Source organism: Spermophilus citellus (assembly GCF_964194105.1).
Source record: "Spermophilus citellus genome assembly, chromosome: 16".
Lineage (NCBI taxonomy): Eukaryota > Metazoa > Chordata > Mammalia > Rodentia > Sciuridae > Spermophilus > Spermophilus citellus.
In genome coordinates this window covers 254,744-274,894 of record NC_138196.1, presented here as the reverse complement: position 1 = coordinate 274,894, position 20,151 = coordinate 254,744, and the positions used below count along the sequence as shown (strand labels likewise).

The following is a 20,151-nucleotide window of genomic DNA, read 5'->3' as shown; positions in this document are numbered from 1 at the left end:
TCGCGAGGAAGCTGCCCGGCATGACGCGGTTCACGGAGCCCACAGTTCCGACAGCTGCGTGCTTGCTGTTGACGGCCACGGCCTTTGTTCTGTGTCTGACTCCCTGACTCTGAATGGCCCTGCAGTCTACCTGTCTTCCTCCCCAAAGCCATTCCCTACCTGGGTTATTCTTAGCCCAGATGGTCACAAGTGGAGGTATGTGTCATTGGGTAGGGACATTTCTAGGGCTCCTGATCTTATTGCCTAGTCACTGAGAGCCTGGGAGCTCACCATCGGGGGTCCTCTGCAGCATGGGGCCCTCCTCTTTGAATCTTTGCTGATTTTAAGTGAGACCCAGAATCTGCCTCATGGTGCATCCGCCTTGGCTCTCCAGGCCAGGCTTCGTGCTGTCTGCACAGATGTAGGCGGTGAGAAATCTGTCATAGGGGGCTGGGGTTGTGACTCAGCATTTCTTGGTCTGTCTGTCCGTCTGTCTCTCTCCATCCCCTGCTCATCCTGTGAAAATGTGAAAAACTGAACTTAATTGGCCAAGTTTTTTGCTAAAATGCTGAGCAAGGCTTCTCTCACCTAGCATGTGTGAGGCCCTGGGTTTGATCCTCAGCACCACATAAAAATAAATAAATAAAGTGACAATCTACAAATAAGAAAATAAATAAACAAATAAATATTTTTAAAGGATCCATTGTATCAACATGCAGTTGTCCTTTTCCCCCAGTATTTCTTTTGGGTACCAGGGATTGAACTCAGGGGCACTCGACCACTGAGCCACATCCCCTGCCCTGTTTTGCATTTTATTTAGAGACAGGGTCTCACTGAGTTGCTTAGGGCCTCACTTTGGCTAAGGCTGGCTTTGATCTCACCATCCTCCTGCCTCAGCCTCCCGAGCCTCTGAGATTACAGGTGTGCCACCACACCCAGCCATTCCCCCAATATTTCTTGAAAGCATATTTCCTATCCAAAGTTTCAGTCTGATGACCTTATTTACTTATTCCTGTTCTGTTTCCTTGTCTGTCTGTCTGTCCATCTGTCTCTCTCCATCCCCTGCTCCATCCTGTGGAAATGCAGCTCTTGAGGATGACAATTGCCAAACAGAGGCTTGGGGACGAAGAGATTGGCGTACGGCACTTTGCAGCCCACGAACGTGAAGATTTGGTGCAGCAGCTGGAGCGGGCTAAGGAGCAGGTGAGGGCTGGCATCTGTGAGGGCAGGGGACGCGTTGGCACAGAGGGACACGGTGCAGGGAAAAGCAGCTGGGCTCTTCTCCGTGCTGCTCCAGGCTCCCCGGGCTCTGGGTTCTGGCTCATGGGGGGATGCCCCCGATGCTCCATGCCTCTGTTCTGAACACAGGCAACTCTGCCCCTTCCCAGGACAGACCACAAGGGGAGAAAATGTGAAAAACTGAACATAATTGGCCAAGTTTTCACTAAAATGCTGAGCGAGACTTCTCTCGGCAGAATCTCCTCGGGTACAGGGCCCCGACAGCTCTGCCCTCTGACTAAGTGGTTCTGAGGAGCAGCTGTGGCCAGTGTGCAGCTCAGCCTCTCTGAGCTGAAGCCGGGGGCCTGCTGCAGGTGGGGGACCTGCTTCTGCTTTTCCAGGCTGCCCTGCCCGGTTGTCTCAGGGACAGTGATGCCGGCCAGAAGGGCAGCCCCTGCTTCTGCCTGTGTCCCTGGGCCTTGCCTGTGGCTTCACAGCATGTGGGTCAGGAAGCCCGAGGGGCACAGGGGGACGCCCCACAAAGCCAGGCCAAGGCGGTGGGTCCTGAGGGCGGCTCGGGCCTGGGTTCCAGATTGAGTCCCTGGAGCAGGACCTGCAGGCCTCGGTGGACGAGCTTCAGGACGTGAAGGACGAGCGGGCTTCCTACCAGAACAAGGTACAACGGCTGAACCAGGAGCTCAACCACATCCTGGGCGGCCACGAGAACCGCATCATTGACGTGGACGCTCTGTGCATGGAAAACAGGCAAGAGCCGCGGGGGCCAGTGGGAAGCCCCTGAGGCATTTGAGAAAATTGCCTTAGAGCGGAAAGGAAGTCACAACCTCAAAATGACACCAGTGTCACACACTAGTGGTAAAGGTCAGAGGCCCACACCTGCGCATCCCTCTCCCTCTTCCCCGCACCCGCCCAGTTGGGCCAGAGGGTGAGGAGCCAGCCGCGCTCCTTGTTATTGCTGTCAGGGGGAAGGAGGAGAATGATAAAATAAATTGAGAAATTCCCTCAGCTGTTTCTCTCCCCGGAGGCGAACTTCAGAGTGTGCGTGTGTCTGACTTCACGTGGGGCCTGGTGTCGCTCGTTCCCCCTAGAGGAGCCCTCTTAATGAGAACTCTGTGAACACTGTGCCCTGTCCCTGAGGGGACTTTGGCCAGGCCTGTGTAGAGCAGGGTGTCTGTGATTTGGGCATGTTTGACCTTGATTGCATCCACTTAAGAGAAGGTCACAAAGATGCACGTTTTTCTCCCCCTCCTTTCTGAGATGAGAGCGAGCCTGGTGTGCAAAGTGGCCCCGGGCTGGCAGGTGATTGCCACTGTTTCCTCTCGTGCTTTAGTGTGGGCTTTGCATGGTCCCCAAACACATCCTGACTGTGGATGTTCCTTTCCAGGTACCTTCAAGAGAGATTAAAGCAACTCCATGAAGAGGTGAACCTCCTGAAATCCAACAATTCCAAATACAAGGTACTAAATCACAACGACAGTGCGGTCTGCTATTGACACCTGAAGGTCACCCATTTTAATCCCTCTTATGAGCTGCAGGCATAGAGCTTTACCTGGGGGGAGCTCTACCTGGGGGAGCGCTTTCCTAGGATAACCAGTAACAACCTCCAAACAGCAAAGGCCACCAAAGTGGTGTCTGCCAGAGCCTCTTTGTTGCTGAAGTCTTGTCAGGTAACACTGAACCCCCAAATCCGGTAATTTGTACTCTTGGCCCCAGTCCATATGAAATTAGGGCTCCTGCCTATTTTCTTGTAATATCCCTTGTTGTTAGATGCTATTTGCCTCATAATCAGCCATAAGAAAATGATCTCCAAGGGACGGAGGAACAACGGGGGGAGAAATCGCAGTCCAATGACCATGTTCACGTCACAGTGAAAAGACAGAAGGTCTAAATTCTCCCCATCGTTATTTAGTCTAATTCTATCACCATTAGTTTGATAATATCTATTTCTGCAGATGTTGGTTCTAAGTGTTATAATTAGAAAAATCTCCTGGGTTTCTCTGCTTTGAAAATAGATTGATTTCTCTTCCTGAGGGTGAAGTGCTGCAGCCATCTAGATGTTTGGGAGAGCCCACTCATTGTCCTGGTGGTTGGCTTTAGCTTTTGTTTGCAGAAATCACCAAGCTGCTCCATTCTGTGGGGCCACGCTTAGGTTTACACGGATCTATACAAACACGTGCAGCCAGAGAAATATGCATCTTTTAATGCATGATTTTAAAAAATGTGTGGATGCATTTATTTAACATTTATTCTTTTCTATGTGCCAAGCCCTGATTATATATTGCACATGAATTTTAATGCAAGAGTCTGTTTTAAGAAAGACGCGTAGGTGGCACGGATGCACTGCTTTAACCTGTGTCGATGGCAGACATCACTAATCAACTGTGGCTCTCTTTCCAACCCAGGGCCCAGATCCTTCCACAGACCACCTTTGCTGCATGAAAATAAACTTATTCTGTTTCATGTCTCTTTAAAAGGGATTTCCATAACATAAGCATGATAGACTGTGTTCTTGTTTCAGATTTAATCTAATTTAATGAATATGCAGTGAGCACCTTTTGAATGTAGGGGGCAACTTTTTAAAAAACTCTTTACTGGATCCATAAAATCATAACTCTTTGGCAAGGACTGAGAATTCTGTGTTTTGGGCTGGCATTCGGAGCTTGCAGGGGGCCCTCGTGTGCCAAGGGGAAATGCCTCTCCTGTGTTTTCCTTCATTGAGTTTCCTGACCAAGGTTTTGTTTTCTCCCCATACTGCTATAGAACGCTCTTGAGAGACGGAAAAACTCAAAGGGCCAGGGCAAATCCAGCAGCAGTGCTCTGACTGGAGTCCTGTCTGCGAAGCAAGGTAGGACCTCGTGCCCCGGGTGGGACAACTTATGAACGTGGCACGCTGGAGCTCGGGTCCACCTGGTATCCAAACTGCTGGTTTTATGGGCTGGAAAGCAAGGCCACCCCAAGAGCAGCAGTTCCCAAACCCCCACCTGCATCAGGATCCCCGAAGTTCTTGTTAACACAGAGTGCCAGGTCCACCCAGAGGTCCCCCGTCAGTAGGTCTGGGGAGGGGGCCTGAGAATACATGTGTTCCCAGGTGGCACTGCGGCTGCCTTGGGGCCCCACTTTGAGAACCACTGCACTAGAGGTCTTCCTGATACCTGTGCCCCACACGGCGCTCTGCCTTTAGGGAGGCTTTTCCTCCCCTCATCACAGCCAAGCACCTGTCTCCAAGATGTGTTTGAACCTCCTGGAGCGTCTCCTTTCCTGGCCTCTGCCATCAGAATGGAAAGCCCATAGCTGCTGAAGTTGTTCTATCTTGTCTTCAACCACCAGGTGCAGAGGCTCATCTTCAACCACCATGTGCAGAGGCTCATGGAGCTATGAGTTAAGCATGAAGTTGAGCTTGAAGAGCCGGGTGGATTCCCTACAAAATGCTGCAGTCCGGCTGCAGTAAAATAACGGCGGGGGGGGGGGTGGTGACGAGCAACTTGTGTACATTGATACAGCAGGAGTGGGAGCCATTTATTGTAGGACAGGAGGGGTATATATACATTCCACACAGCTTATCTTAATTAACATAAACTAGATACAGCAGTCAACCAATAAGGAATCTCCACACTTAATGGCTTGCTGGCGTTACTTCACAAACCACTCCCCCTGGCAAAATGCCAGGTGCCATCCTGACTTGTTTACAGACTCTAACACCAGAGATGTGGACGTCTTCTGGGAAGGACTGTCTCCAAAGCCCCTTAGAGCAACCAGTACCAACAGGCTGGCACACGGCCAAGGAGGCTGCTGTTCACAGCCATCACACTCTGGGCTCCAACAAGGAAGGGAGCCTGGCTGGCCTAACTGGTTGCAGTTTTCCTCTTACAATGGATGATACCAATGCTATTGGATTAGGGTGCCAGCCTATGACTTCCTTTACCACTAATGGTCTCCATAAAGGCCTTATCTTCAACTATGGTCACATTGATGGTTAGAGTTCCAACATATGAATTTGGGAGGATGCACTTCAGTCCACGACAGGCCTCCCATCTGTTTTGTGGTCTGAGTCCTACTGTGTAAGCAAAGGAAGGTCAGCACAGCTCTCCGGATGTCAGATATGGAGGGTGAAATGGGTGTGTAACCCTAACTTACGGATGACCTTGACTTCGTGTTGCTTGAGGGACTGAAAGCCAGCAATTCTATTGGGATAGATGTCACACGGGTTTATTATTTGACCCATTTCTCCTGCTCATTTCATGGGGCAAAAAGAACTGGGTTTGGGTGGAGTGAGTGAACCTACTTGGGAGGTCTCGATGCTGCAAGGAAGTGGACAGCACAGGCTTCTCTCCAGCCGGGAATGAGCTGGTCTTCCAAGTCATGTCAAAATCTTGAAGCACAGTTCAATCCACAGGACCCACCACAGGTAGGGCTGCGTCCATGGGCAGCTGCTCATCTTCTCAGTGCCCCATTTCAGCCCCAAGCCCAGTCTAAAGAGAGTCCCAGGTTACTGTAAAGACAGACTGTGAGAAAAATGGAGCAGGAGCCTAGACTTACTAAGAAATAATGCCATTCGCTTGTCTCCCTTCGAGGAGAGACCCTATATGGCTTTGGCCAGTGAAATGGGAACTCTGATAAGATTCATAAAAACAGACAAATTTTTCAAGAGAATTATATTGGCAGAAGCATCAGCATCTTTGAGAGAGATTGAGGCAGTACAAAATGAAAAGAAGACTCCGGATCCACAGCCTTCTGTGGGAAAGAAGCAAAATGAGACAACTGCTCAGCTGCACTTGTGGGTCATTTATTTGGGGAAAGAAAAGATGATTCAGAAGGACAACCAGGAGCCCAGATAGGGGAGCTGAGAGCCAGGGACAGCAATCCCCAAAGGACAATACCAGACCTTAATCAAGAACTGGTGACCTGTGCTCAGCTGGATTTCAAATTCCTGAGCATTATTGACATCCCTGCCTCTTCTGAATAGGAACACCCACTGTAGTTTCTCCACCTCTTGAGTCTTTGTGTCTTCAGATACTTTATAGACTCTCATTTACATTGGACCTGAGTGAGATGATGAGGTCCCGAGACTGTGGAAGGTCTCCATAGGGTGAAGAAGAAATGCAAATATGACTGTACTTTTAAAACATTCCTTTAATTCCTCCTATTGACAGATGGAATCCATCCTCCCCTTGAATCTGGGCCAATCTTAGTAAGAATGCGGCCAAACATGACCCTGCACAACTTTCAAGAACAGATCAGAAAAGCTAAGGAGCTTCCACCAGGTGCTTTTGAACCATCAGCTCTGGGGGGAACCCAAGCCAGGCAAGTCTGGGTCCCCCGGGACTGTGTGCTGGAGAGGCTGAGGGAGGTGGATGGCTAGAGCTGCTTCCTGGGATTTGTGTTCTTCTTCTCCAACGTAGGTGATAAAAACAACTGCCTTCCGCATTGTCCTCCTTTTTCTGTGGAATGAACTTCCAAAAGAAGAATAACCAAGTGAAACAGAGCTTGTGTGTTTTTACAACTTCTAATCCACACCGCTAAGTTACTTTCCTAAAAGTTATCACCAATTTGCCACCAGCAACCTATGGGAACAGCAGTTTCATTACGACTTCACCGGCTTTGGGTATTGCTATTTTAAACCATATTTAAAAGCACTGCAGATTCAAAAGATGCTCTTGTGTTCTACCGTAAAATTCCATTCCACTAATCCCGGGAGGGAATCCACCCTAGTTGTGGCTGCAGTCCTCCCCTCCTTAGTCTAACTCAGCCCTGTTTAAAATCTGGTTAGTGCTTTGCTTTTTTCTTCCAACAAATTCTCCCATTGTCTTCCTAGTGTCATTCTGGAAATGTGGCCAAGGAGAACGTTAACAGCTTGGACTATATTGAACCTGGTGCATTGTTTCCGTCTCCCCCTAATATCCTTGCCCCGTGTGGCTTTCTGATCTACTTCCAGCCTGATATGATAGCAAGTTACTGTTGATTGGAAGTGTACCCTGAGTCATGCCTGAATTATTTCACTCCTTCTCTAAACCACCTCACAAGATAGGGTTTGTTGGTTGTATTTGCATGAGGTTGCTTAGGCATCAGACATTCAGTAACTGGCCACAGTCTCACAATTTGTGATTGGCAGGCACAGGATCTAAATTTATGCTCTCGCTCCCTGAGCTTCACAGCCTGGCCTACATTACCCATCTACCTGGTGCTGCCTTCTCATTCCTCCAGACTTCCTAGGAGGAAACTGGAAGCAGTAGAAGGTCCCCCAGGCCCCTTTCAAATGTCATCGACACCCTCCAAACACTGTCTTGACCCATATTTGTGAACCACCTCAATTTAAAAGCCAATGCCTAGATAGATGAGGGGCCCCTTTGTATCTCCACGTGACAATAGCATTAAAGTGTGTCTTAATGTAAAGACATTTTTAAAGAAATTAATTGGAGGAAGTAAGAGTGAGCCTGCCTACATTAATATATGAGCATCTATGAAAAATGTATTCATCCATCTAAGAAATGTTTATACTTCTTAAATAACATGGAAGTTATCGGAAGCTATTCCACTTTCTCTGGTTCTTTATGTTTCTTTCTTCTTCTTCTTCTTCTTCTTCTTCTTCTTCTTCTTCTTCTTCTTCTTCTTCTTCTTCTTCTATTTCTTGTTGTTGTTGTTGTTGTTGTTGTTGTTGTTGTTGTTGTTCTTCTTCTTCTTCTTCTTCTTCTTCTTCTTCTTCTTCTTCTTCTTCTTCTTCTTCTTCTTCTTCTTCAGGATAAACTGTAATATGAAAAATTGATGCCAAAAGCAGACACCTTGGAGAGATGGCAGAGCGAGTGGGAAACATGACTTTGCTTCTCTGGAATGTGAAACTCTAGGAAGGCAAGAACTCTGCTTTGTTCCCTGCCGAGTCCCCACCACTTTAACAGCACCTGGTGCACAGTAGGCACCATATTTGTGGAATGAGTGATTGGGTCGGCTGGCTCCCTGCCCCAGACTTCTCTAGTCTCCTCAGCCCAGATCATTTGTTGTGCAACTCAAACTCAACCTCTGACATGGAACCAATTCTAGGTCCCTGACACTCGGTTCCTGGGCCAGCATCTGGAAGGTTGTCCAGAGAATGCAGAATCTCTGGCCTTGCTCCAGACACTAAAAGAATCAGCATGTTAACAAGATCCCCAAGTGACCTGTGCCTACATAAGTTTGGTCCCTGGACTGGCATCACCAATGTGACAAGGAACCTGCTCTAAGATCTAATGATCAGTATCAGAGACCCTGGGGGTCAGCCCAGTCCTACGGCCCAGTGGCCTCTGGGTATTCTGATGCTTGCTAAAGTTTGAGGACCTCTTTTCCAAATTCAGCCTCTCCAAATTTGTTCCCAATCTCACTTAGACCTTTGCTCTTAGTTTTAGTAACTGAACGGTTTCCTTGTTTCTTAGAACTAAACCTTTTCTTGAATTCCTTGGATGACAGGGAATTCACTGCCTCCTGAAGTTTTATGCTCCAAATTTGGATGCTCTGAAAATGCTTTCTTGCCATTTGTGTGTAGTGTGACATATTCCACTCCATTCCGAACACAATGAGAGTCTCACTGTTCTGACCCAACCCTTAGGGAGTCCAGATGTAGAATTTGAAATATGGATTTCAGAACATATGACTAGGTCACATCAGGCTTATCCAGGGCCAGGGGCCCAGTTACTCCTTGCACAAAGATGGCCATCGGAAGGGTTGAAGAGAACTGAAATCCAGCCCATAGTCCCCTCCTCAGGCAATGCATCTAGCTACAGGGCTCCATTCATCCAGGAGGGTGCCTTTTTCTAACTGACCCAAGGTATTAGACAATAGACCCAGGTATTAGCTGTGGCCCTGACTCTTACCCCACACCTTGCAAAGGATCATTTAAGTCTCTGTGTTCAGATCTACTAACCCAGATCAGGCAGTGCATGTGGTTCTGACAACGTCTTCTATGCTGTGCCAGCCACCTGGGCTACAGCTGGTGCCTCATTCTCTCCCCTCATCTGAACAGACAGGCACAGGGCTGTTTGCCCTTCTTGTAACTCCTACTTTTTCCTCCGGGTTCATTGATAGTCACTCAGTTGTCAGTTTTTTTTTATCTTTTCTCTAATATTTATTAGTGCATTTTCCATTTTTTGAGAGCTTTTGTACATAATTGTGCAAATTCTTTAAAAATAACTATAAGCAAATAAATAGGGTTTACAGTGTATTAATTTCAAACTATAAAACATGTATTTGCTATTACAAGTTACAACCTACACAAGAAGTACTGAGTTTAATTTATAAATAGTAGTTAACAAATGCTTACATATATATTCATGCAATTCGTACAATCCTCACCTGCCTGTCCCTTGTCAGGGTCGGTATTTACAAATTAATTGTTTTGTTGTTTACAGCACCCTGGACTGGTATTCTAAGGTAAAAACCCATTTCCAAGTGACCTTTTAGGAAACATATTTAACTATTTCATGTAGAAGGATATGAAATTAAAATGTGTATAATAGTAACTTCTGCCCATTGGTCCTGGATCTGTCACTGGGGGACAGACCCTTCTTCCACCTGTCAGTTCCCACCTCCACTGCTCACCCTTCATTTTCTGCTTTGTAAGTTGAAGCCCCTTCCTTCCTGCTTTGCCTGGTGGTATTGGTCAGCTTGCCATTCTGCTAGCTCTCCTCTGTTTGGGTTCTTGCTGATCTACAGCCTGTAAAATGTGTGATATCTGAAATGAAGACATTTTACAATGCTCTGAGAAGGATCAAACAAATATCATTACTTTCTGCTTTGGTTTGATCAAGGGCTTATATGTTGGAAGCTTATCCTAGATGTGGAGGAGTTAAAAGGTAGAGGGACCTTTGAGAGGTAGGACCTAGAATGAGGTCACAGTGGGTCCTGGCCTTGGAAGAGATTAAGGTAGTTCTTGTGAGACTCCTAGCTTAGTTCTTATGAAGGCAAGTTTTAGTGAGCCTGACTCCTGAATCACTCTCTGGCTTCCTGTCTTGCCTTATAATCTCTCCTTCTCACACATGCTCTAGAACTTAGAGCAAAATATACCTCTTTTCCTTATAAATTACTCAGCCTCAGGTATTTCATCATAGAAACAGAAAGTGGACTAATACACCACCTTCATCTGAGATAATATACCTCTACTAATGCTGCTTGGTAACACAGCTTGCTTACTTAGCAGCCCAAATCCAAAGATTGTTGACATGCATGATGTCGATAAATGAGCCCTTGTAACTCAGCGCTCCTTTGAATGGTCCTTTCTGCCACAGCCTTCAGGGACTTCCCCCCTAACCTCCTGACCTTCCAGAAAAGACAGCCAGCAGTCAAGTCTCAACACGCCTGTGTTAGCAGGCCCAGTCCCCATCCTGTCTCAGTACAGCCTTTGTAAGTGCTGCCGGCTGGCTGCCTGTTTATCACAGACTAGAAAATCTTGATTTTTAACAAGAACAACAAAAAAGGAGTGCCATCTATGAGGAAATCTGGTGACAATGATTTGTCATTATTACTGCTGTTCCCAGCCCAGATGGTTCTCCAGATGAAATGGATAAAAACTGGATCCTCTTTGTGGCTGGTGACAGGTGCAGACTTGGCCCCTCCGGTGGGACTGCACCAGGCACACAGCTCACTGCCGACACAGGAGCTTCCCACAGGCCCGTGTGTGTCGAGCACTCCCAAAAACTGTCAGGTGAATAATTGGCCTCTTATCTGGAGTCTTTAGAAGATTCCCCTCTGCACATCCTTTGAAAAGCTGCATCAGTCCCGTTCTTTGTTTGCAAGCAACAGAATCGGGCTCTGGCTAACTCGAGCAGGAAGGGTTTTTATTCGATGGACCTGGGGGTCCTTCCAGGACTGAGGAAAGTTCAGAGAGCCAGGCTTCATGCCTGACGAGAACCAGGGGAGCCCTGGAAAGGCAGGAGGCAAGAGGTAATTCACAGTCTTGTCAGGGTGTTGCTAAAAATGAAGTTCAACTTTTATTTTCTGTTTTTGTATCATTCCCATCAAGATTTAAAATCTGAGACGAGAGAGTTTGGTGCTCAGTTTTGACTTAGGCTGGAAGACGGGGGGGGGGGGGTTCCTCTGGCGAATCCCAGAAAAGCAGCACCTAAGAGAACAGGAACGGCCGGGTATGTTGAATGTAGGGAGTGTAGGGAGAGGTGCTCGGCAAGTTCTCCAAAAAACAACTACACCACTGGACAAGATTTTCAAAAACAACAACGTCGGAGCACTGAAATTGACCAAAATGAGGCAAAAGACAAAGTGTGTATTCTAACGAACCTGGTCACACGTGGCTGAACAGTGGGGCCCTAGGGTGTCGATCCCTGGGGCTGCCTCCATCGTCCCTCAGTTCCCTCAGTAGGATAGTTACTAGTCGGGCATGTTGTGAAAAGCAGTGGTCTTCCATCAGAGGGAACCAGGCTTCATGTGGAGTACGCATGGAAGAAATCCCACACCCACAGACATCACAGAGAGCAAGTGATGGCACTAGTAAACACGTGGGGGAGACCTGAGTGACAGTTATTGTGAGTCTGTGATATTGGGTAGGACAGGCCATAGACTGGAAGCCCGGCCAGAACGTTGACAGGGAGCTCTGAGGAACCAGGCAGTAATAGCAGGTCTTGGGAAGCTCCAGAGGGTCCCCACAGGTCGGAAAGGCTGGGCTCTGTTCAGGGCTGAATGCACTGCTCAGGAGAGACTGCTATCACAAGGACTCAGCTGGCTCCTCCTCCCTGGGTGAACGGGTACATGCAGAGAGGACACTGAGGCTCACCACAAAGGAAGAGCAGGAGCAGAATTCTAGATGCATGGACTTTAACTGTGTTTCCCCATCCACGTACAGAGTGCGCCATCCACCAGGAAGAGAAGCCTCTGTGGTCCCACGTGTTAATCACCATCTCCTGACCAGTCAGCACACTGTGCTGAGCCAAAGGGTGTCAGCGGGAAGTAAAATTTAGAAATAAAACAACAACAAAAATAGAAAACTTAGCAGAGACCTCAGCAGCCATATACTAGAGTTGTAGAATTTCAGGGAAGTTGATAAACAAAAGAAACAACACAACAACAGTGTAACAAGTGCCAGAGAGGCAGGAGGATCCCAGAGAGAGTCGCTACAATGTGTCACCTAAAATGTCTATGTGTCACCTAAAATGTCTAGTTCCCAGCAAAAATTTACTAGACATCCAGAGAAATGGGAGAAGGGTTAGGGAAAAAGCAGTTGATAGAAACCGTCTTTGAGGAGCCTTCTGAGATGTCGGAGCAGTTAATAAAATGTTCAAGCAGTTAATAAAACTTATGTTTCAAAGCTAAAGAAACTTATATTTTAAAAAAGTAAGAGAATTGTGCTAAGTGAAATAAGCCAGTCCCAGTCCGGAATGCTCCCTCTGATATTGCGAATGCTAACACACAATAAGTTGGTGGGGGGGCAGAAGTTCACTGGATTAGACAAAGAGGAGTGAAGGGAGTGGAGGGGGGGTGATGGGAAAGACAGTCGACTGAATTGGACACAGCTTTCCTAGGTTCATGTGTGAATACACCACCAGGGTCACTTCACATCATGTACAACTGCAAGAAGGGGACATTATACTCCAGGTATGTGCAAGACACCAAAATATACTCTACTCTCCTGTATATATAAAAAGAATTTTTTTAAAAAACCTAAAATACACAACAATCTAATGGGCAAGTATAGTTCATGGCCCCACATGATTCCTTTTTTACATTGTTCAAACGCAGAAAGAGTGATGTCATTACAAAATGTGACTGAGGTGGGTATACAAGCAGCTGTTGGAAGTGGCATGAGGGAGTTTCTGGGGTGAAGAGATGAATGTTCTCCAGTGTTGTATTTCTTGACCTGGGTGGTCAGTAGGTGGGTGTATTCTCTTAGAAGTGACTCATCAAACTTCTGTTATTCCCTTTTAAAGTTTATCAAGTATATTAGTAATTAGAATGCTGTGTATAACAAAATGATCTTATCTACATATATGAAGATGAAAACTGAAGTGTGTTGGAGGAAAACAGAACACTGGAAAAGCTCAAAATTTTGTCTAAGTTATAAAAACACTGCATATTTAAGTGGACATACTGCAGGAAACACATAAGTTCCAAACAGGAACAATTTCATAAAAATAGTGATCTCTGGGGAAGTAGACAAGGGAGGTGTGCAAAAGAGGCCCCAACTGTGTGTGTAAACTTTTGTTTTTTTTAAACATTCCTATGTAAATATTATTCCTATGTAATACCCTCATTTATTAGATTCAGCTGGAAGGCATATAGTTATTTTTTTTATATTTGTTGTAATGGTCTACATAAAATACTTCATGATTTTTTTTAACTTTTAAAAATTGTAAATATGTTCTCATGGCATTTCTGAAATAGCAATTTTTAATCACTACATGTTACTATGATAAACATCCTTATCTCAAAAAATAAAAGGGAAAGCCTGAGCCATCAAACAGATAGAAACACAGAGATAGAAACTATATTTTAAAAAGAAACAGAAAGTCTGGAGTTGAAATTAAAGTAAGTGAGCAAAAAAGAAGTTTTTAAAGGATTCAACATCAGATTTTAGACAGCTGAACAGGTAATCAGTGAACTTGAAGATAAGTCAATAAAAATTACCCAACCCAAAGAATAGGGGGAAAGAATGAAAAACATTAAACAGCGTCTCAAAGACCTGTGGGACTCCGCTGGATATGTCACCGTGCGTGGAATGGGAATCCTAGAAGGAGAGAAGTGGGGAAAGGTATAAACACCTTCAAAGACACAGGCACCAAAAAATCCCCAGATGCATCATGAAACATCAATCTACACATTTAAGAAACTCTATGAACTCCAAGGAGGAAAAAAAATCCTACTATTACTCGATTGTGTTGAGTTAGTCATTAAAAATGTTTTCACAAAGAAAACTCCAGGGCCAGATGGCTTCATTGGTAAATTCTATTAAATATTTAAATGACAAATAATCCTAACACTTCAGAACCCTTTCAGAAATATAGGGCATGGAAACACTTTCCAAATAATTCTGACACCAGCCTTACCCCGAAGCCAAAGTCAGACAAGATATCACAAGAAAATAGAAACTACTGACTAATAGTCTCATGAACAGAGATACAAAAATTCTCCATGAAATATTAGCAAAATGAATCCAGTAACATATAAAAAGAATTATACACCATGACCAAGTGGGATTTATCTCAGTATTGCAAGATTGGTTTAATATCTGAACATTAATTAATGCAATGCAACATGTTAACAGAATAAAGCACAAATGTCACACGATTATCTCAGTAGGAGCAAGGAAAGCACTGAACAAAATCTAACACCCATTCAAGTGAAAAATTTGCAAAAAACTAAGAACAGAAGGGAAATTCTTCAATCTGATAAAATGCACCTATAAAAATCGCAGCTAATGCTGAACTTCACGCTGCCCATCACCGTCAGGAACACAGCAAGAATGTCCTCTCTCGCCACTTTCTATTTAGCACTGTGGCTAGGGGGCTCTGGCTAAGGAAGAAGTAAGGCAAAAAAATTCATTGAAATCAATTCATATTATATGGAAAGATGTAAAATGGTATTTGAAGATGGTGTGACCATATGTGGAGAAAATCTTAAAGAATCCACTGGTATTTTTAAAAATGATATATGGGTGCATCAGATTATAGGGTACAAGATCAATATGAAGACATCGACTCTCTTTATACAGAGTGATAATGAACAATACACAAAATGAAATTGAGAAAACTAGTTTAGAATAACATCAAAATGATGAAGTATTTACAGATAAATTTAACAACAAAGTGCAAGCCTCACATCCTGACAATTATAAAACACTGCTGAGGGAAATTAAGGAAGGGCTTAACGCCTGAAGAGATATCCCATGTTCATGAATTGGATGCCTCAGTATGGTTGAGAAGTCAAATATCTCCATATTAAACTATAGAAAATGCCTGCTAAAATCCCAGATTTTTTTTCATAAATGGACAAGATGATCCTAAAGCATAGATGAAAAGGCAAAGATCCTCAAATAGCAGAAACGATTTCAAAAACAACAACAATATGGGAGAACATCCACTTCACGTTTTACTCTCAGTCACCTCTCCACTTCACCTTCCTCAGGAATTTCCCTGCTTTTCCTGCCTTCTGGACAGTGGCCCTAGAGCCACATGCCTCTGGGTGGCCTCTCCTGCCCAAGACTCCCCTCTCATGCCACCTGTCTGAGCACCACCCCAAAAAGCTGATAGTGAGTACTGCCTCTCACTCATGTCTTTCCTTGACCAACTCCCCCAACCCTTGTGAATTCCTACGATGCCATAGCATAGCACAGGGGAACTCTGAAAATATGAGAAGTGAAAGAAAAAGACACAAGACGACATATCCCATGATTCCATTTGAATGTCACATTCAGAAAAGGTGACTACGTAGAGTTCAGAAAACAGATGACCATTTTCTCAAGGTTGGGTGTGTGAGCGAGGGTGAACCTCAAACAGGCAGGAAAGGTGTTTGGGGGTGAAGCACCTGCTGGACCAGGGTGACACCGGCATAAGCCGGAGCAGAAAGTCATTGAATCATACATCCAAGTGGGTGGAATTCGTGGTATGCAAACGATATCTCATCCAATGATTCAAACACTGAACTTGAGGGCTGATTCCAAAAGGGAGAAGAATTAATGTTGGGTATCCAAACACCACGAATGCCCAGAGCAACGGGCTCCTCGAACGGTCATTGACTCCTGCTGTCGCCACCAAGAGTGAAGTGCGCAGTCAGGCGTGGATATGGAAAGCAGCTGCGCCAGTCATTTTTGTTGCTCATCAGTATTAAGTTTCCATTCCCTATTCTCTGGGCACCTGGTGTCATTGTACGTTCTGGGCCCCCACGGTTGTTAGAAACATTACTAGTTTCAGCCAATCAGTTGTGACCAGAAGTGACTAGGGAAGGCTTTGCAGAGTATTGCTCTTTACCCTCCTAGTGATGGCAATGTTCCACGTGACGGAAACTCTGAGAGCCCCAGGTGACCTGCAAGGGGCAAGTTATATAGATAAAGATAACATTTGCTCTCTTATACCCCTGAGATTGGGGGGGGGGTTGTCACCACAGCATAATTTAACTATCCTGACTGGACCCCAGCATTTTTTGGTCCAAACCTGAGTGATATCAATTGCCACTAAAGATTACAGCACAGTTTACTAATCAACCACTGTGTGCCAGGTGCTCTGTGAGGTGCCTGACACTATTCCTGGTTCTCTAAACATCACTTCTAAGTAGAAATAACTTTTCTCGTTATCTGTCTGAGAAGACTCAGCCTCAGGAAGTTTCAGCAACACGAATGTAAGAGGATATAAGCCTATTTGAGGCTAATTTAAATCTCAGTCACAAATTTGTTTGACAACTATTAGCTGCTACTTCTTGCCTGCTGATCTGACATGCTGGGCCCCAGGCCGCAGGGCTAGTGAGCAAGACAATTAGGTTCCTCCTCTTCAAGGGTTAGATGATTCAGAACCAGCTGCGTGCCTCAGTCTGACCCCAGAGATTGATTCAGTTGTTGGGGGAGGGGTCCTGGCCTGGGGACTCTTGAAAAGTTCCCAGGGGATGCTCTTGAGCATCTGGGTGTGAAACGCTGGTTTGAATCCAGCAGAATTGGGTTTTTGACCCCAAACCCCCAATGTCCACTCATCACCCAGCCTCTTGTTCTCGTCCATGTTGGGCCAGGTGTGGCTGAGCCTAGGCTATAGATCAGCTCACCAGGTCCCCCCCCCCCCCTCACAAGACCTCGCCTTCGTCATTTTTGTTTCCTCTCTTCATCTGCCAGGACGGCTGGCAACAGAATGATGAACCGAATGGGAATTGACTTAGATCAGCAGTGGCCAGTGGTTCTCTTTAACCTCTTAAGTCCTCTTGTCTTTTGCAAATAAATTCTCGAGAAAGAGGGACATGTGATAGAGACCTTAGTAGACACTCAAGTAGGACTGGACGTGGCATTTAGAAGTTGTCTCTGCCCTCGTTTTGCTCCTTACTGGGGCAATTTTCTCTGGGATTTCTCAGGAATCTGAAAGACATAGTTTGAAAACTCCTGACCTCCTCCCTGACTCTCTAGACAGAGTTACTGAGGATCCAAGAAAAGGGACTTCTTCAAGGTCCCACAGCTTCCCTAGTGGCAGACACTGAGGCAGGGATTGAGGTTTCCTGGTTTCCTATCTAGTGCTTCCATCACCATAAGGTGGAATCTTACACACCATGTTCTTCTGAGCACCAAGATGTTCAAGACTCTGAAAATATCCAACTGAAGAAGAGCAGAATCAGTCAGAAAGGCCTCCTGGGGGGAGAGTGGCTGAGCTAAGTGGCACTAGGCAGATCAAGAATTTTAGTCATGAGAGCTACATATGCAAAGGTCCTGAGACAGAGGCTATGATACTTTCAACAGCCTGCAAGTGTCTGGAGGTCAAATGATGAGAGTAGAAGCTGAAATAACCATCAGGACCATGGCATGAAGGACATCATATCTCATGCTAAGGAATTTACACCTGGACTTTGTCCCAGAGGTGGTGAGAGTGACCTGAGAAAGTGGCCTACTGTAAAGCATCACTCTGGCCCAGGTGAGCAGGTGGTTAAGTTGCTCAAGGCTTGACAGAGAAGGCCCAGTAAGCTGTTGTAATAGCACACGTGGTGAGTCCCCAGGGCACAATGGCCGGGGCAGGATGGATACCATCAAGGAGGCAATATTGACAGCACTTACTGAATAATCAAGTTGGAAGGATGAGAGAAAAGAAGGCACCAAGGGTGACCACCAGGTCTCCCTGGAGCAGCGGGACAGATGGCAGTACCTCCCACCAAGACAAGGAACAGAGGAGCAGGGCGCAAGGAGCGGCATCACCCACCTGTCAGGTGCATGTCCATAAATATCAGAAAACTCAACCCAACGGTTGGGAGAGGGGCACACTCTTACATCGCAAGGAACTTAGAGGAGGGAGTGTCCCGGGCTGTCAGTTCAGGAGCTCAGCAAGCTCATCAGACACACAGACTTCTCCAGACTCTGCACTGTCATGCCCCAGGCATGACGTTCTTGGTGGCAAAAGGCACAGGAGTCTTATACTTTCACATGCCATCTTGATTTTCGAGAGCTACCCAAGCAAAGTGCCAGGCCCGGGATGGCATCAGAGGATGGAGACTTACTGTCTCATGGTTCTGGAGGCCAAGAGTTCAAAATCAAGGAGTTTGCAGAGTGGTCTCCTCCTAAAAGCGCTCTGGGGGAGAAGCGGTTCCATGCCTTTCTCTGAGCGTCTGGTGCTACCTGAGCCTTGGTGTCCCTGGCTTCTAGCTGCACGGCCCCAGCCTCTCACTCTGTCATCACCTGGTCTGAATCTCCCTGTCATGAGCACTCTCGTCCCCTGTCATTAAGGGTCCACTCTACTCCAGCATGGCCTCCTGTGACTAGTCAGATGCTAATGAAGCCATCCCCAAATCAGACCTCATTCTAGGGCACCAGGTGTCAGGACTTCAACATCTATTTTTGGAGGACACAATTCAACCATAAATCACACCATGGTAGAAAGGGGGTTCATTTTATGTGTCAACTTCACTGGGTCACCAGGTATCCGGAGGTTATTCCTGCTGGTCCGTTCTTGGGTGAGATTCACCTTTGGATCAGCACACTGGGTAAAGCCTGGGGCCCGCCCGAGTGTGGGTGGGCCTCCTCCAATCTGCTGAAGGCCTGAGCAGAACAAGAAGGTTGACCTCCCTTGAGGAAGCCTCCTTCTTCCTCCCTGACCACCTTCATACTGGGGCATCACACTGGGGCACAGGCTTTTTCCCATCCTCTGACTCCAGTGGAAACCTGGCTCTTCCTGGGCCAGGTCCTGGGCCTCGTTCCTGTTGGCCTTTGTACTGAACTTACCCCTCAGCTCTCCCAGTTCTCAGGCCCCACTCGGACTCGAAGGAAAGCATCGGCTCTCCTGGGACTCCAGCTTCAAGAAGAGCTCTGCAGATCTGGGGACGTGACAGACTCCATAGCATGAGCCAACCCCTTGCAATAAATATGTTTATATATATAATATAAATGTATAATAAATATATATGATATCAATACACAATAAATATATCACCTATGATATTTATATATAAAAAATATACATACATCTATACACACACACAGGTACACACACACACACACACACACACACACACACAAGTGTACCTTTCTGGTTTTGTTTACTAGTTCTTGTTATCGCATTGCCCCTTTTCAGACCTTGGAAACCTTATGCAGAAACTATTCTCATTCGCCAAATTTGGGAAATAAGGCTAGAATGATTGCCTTAGACTCATCTAAAATTAACTGAGCGATTTGGAGGAGATGTGGGCTCTAGAATAAAATTAGGACTTTGTCAGCTTTGAACAAGGGTCAAGGGCTCGCCAGTGCTGGCTTCGACAGAGTCTGGGAGTGCAGGGCCCAGCTGGCCCAGGGAGGACAGGCAGGCAGGAGTCCCCCAGGGACCAGTGTGCCCAAGCTGGGGCTCTAGTGCCATAGACACTGACTAGTGTATCCTGTCAGGACCAGAACCTGTCCCTGCAAATGAGCCTCCTGGGAACTCCCATGGTGTGGAAATGGGGGGTTGCTGAAGCCAGATCCTGTCACGCCTCTCCCAACCATGGACGTATACTGATCTCCAGATTCCCCCTTGTGTCATTCCCATGGATCATTCTTGCCCTCCAGGTGAGCCCAGAGGTGCCCCTGCTCTTTAGCAAGTCCTCTGAGCAGTAGACACACCACCTGTCTCTAGCAGGTGGGCTGTGGACACCTGTTACCATAAAAAATAGGTCCATCTCCACGTGCTGGAGGCTGTGAGGGCCTGAAAACCTGGGATCCTTTCCCTTAAGGAGCCTCTATTCTAGACCTTGGGACACAGGCTCTTTCTGCAAGCAGAACTCCCTTCACACCAGGCACGGCGCTTACAACTGGACCTATGCCTC

At 46.3% G+C, this 20,151-nt stretch overlaps 1 protein-coding gene across 1 annotated transcript; it reads left to right on the top strand.

The window, feature by feature from the left end:
• Nucleotides 1-1,069: 1,069 nt before the first annotated feature.
• Nucleotides 1,070-19,199, top strand: LOC308635046 (coiled-coil domain-containing protein 149-like; the record flags this gene model as incomplete). Its single annotated transcript, XM_081269312.1, has 5 exons — nt 1,070-1,182; nt 1,790-1,962; nt 2,600-2,672; nt 3,976-4,060; nt 19,012-19,199. The coding sequence occupies exons 1-5, from the start codon at nt 1,075-1,077 to the stop codon at nt 19,197-19,199; spliced, it is 627 nt and encodes a 208-aa protein (XP_081125438.1). The 5' UTR covers nt 1,070-1,074.
• Nucleotides 19,200-20,151: the final 952 nt, after the last annotated feature.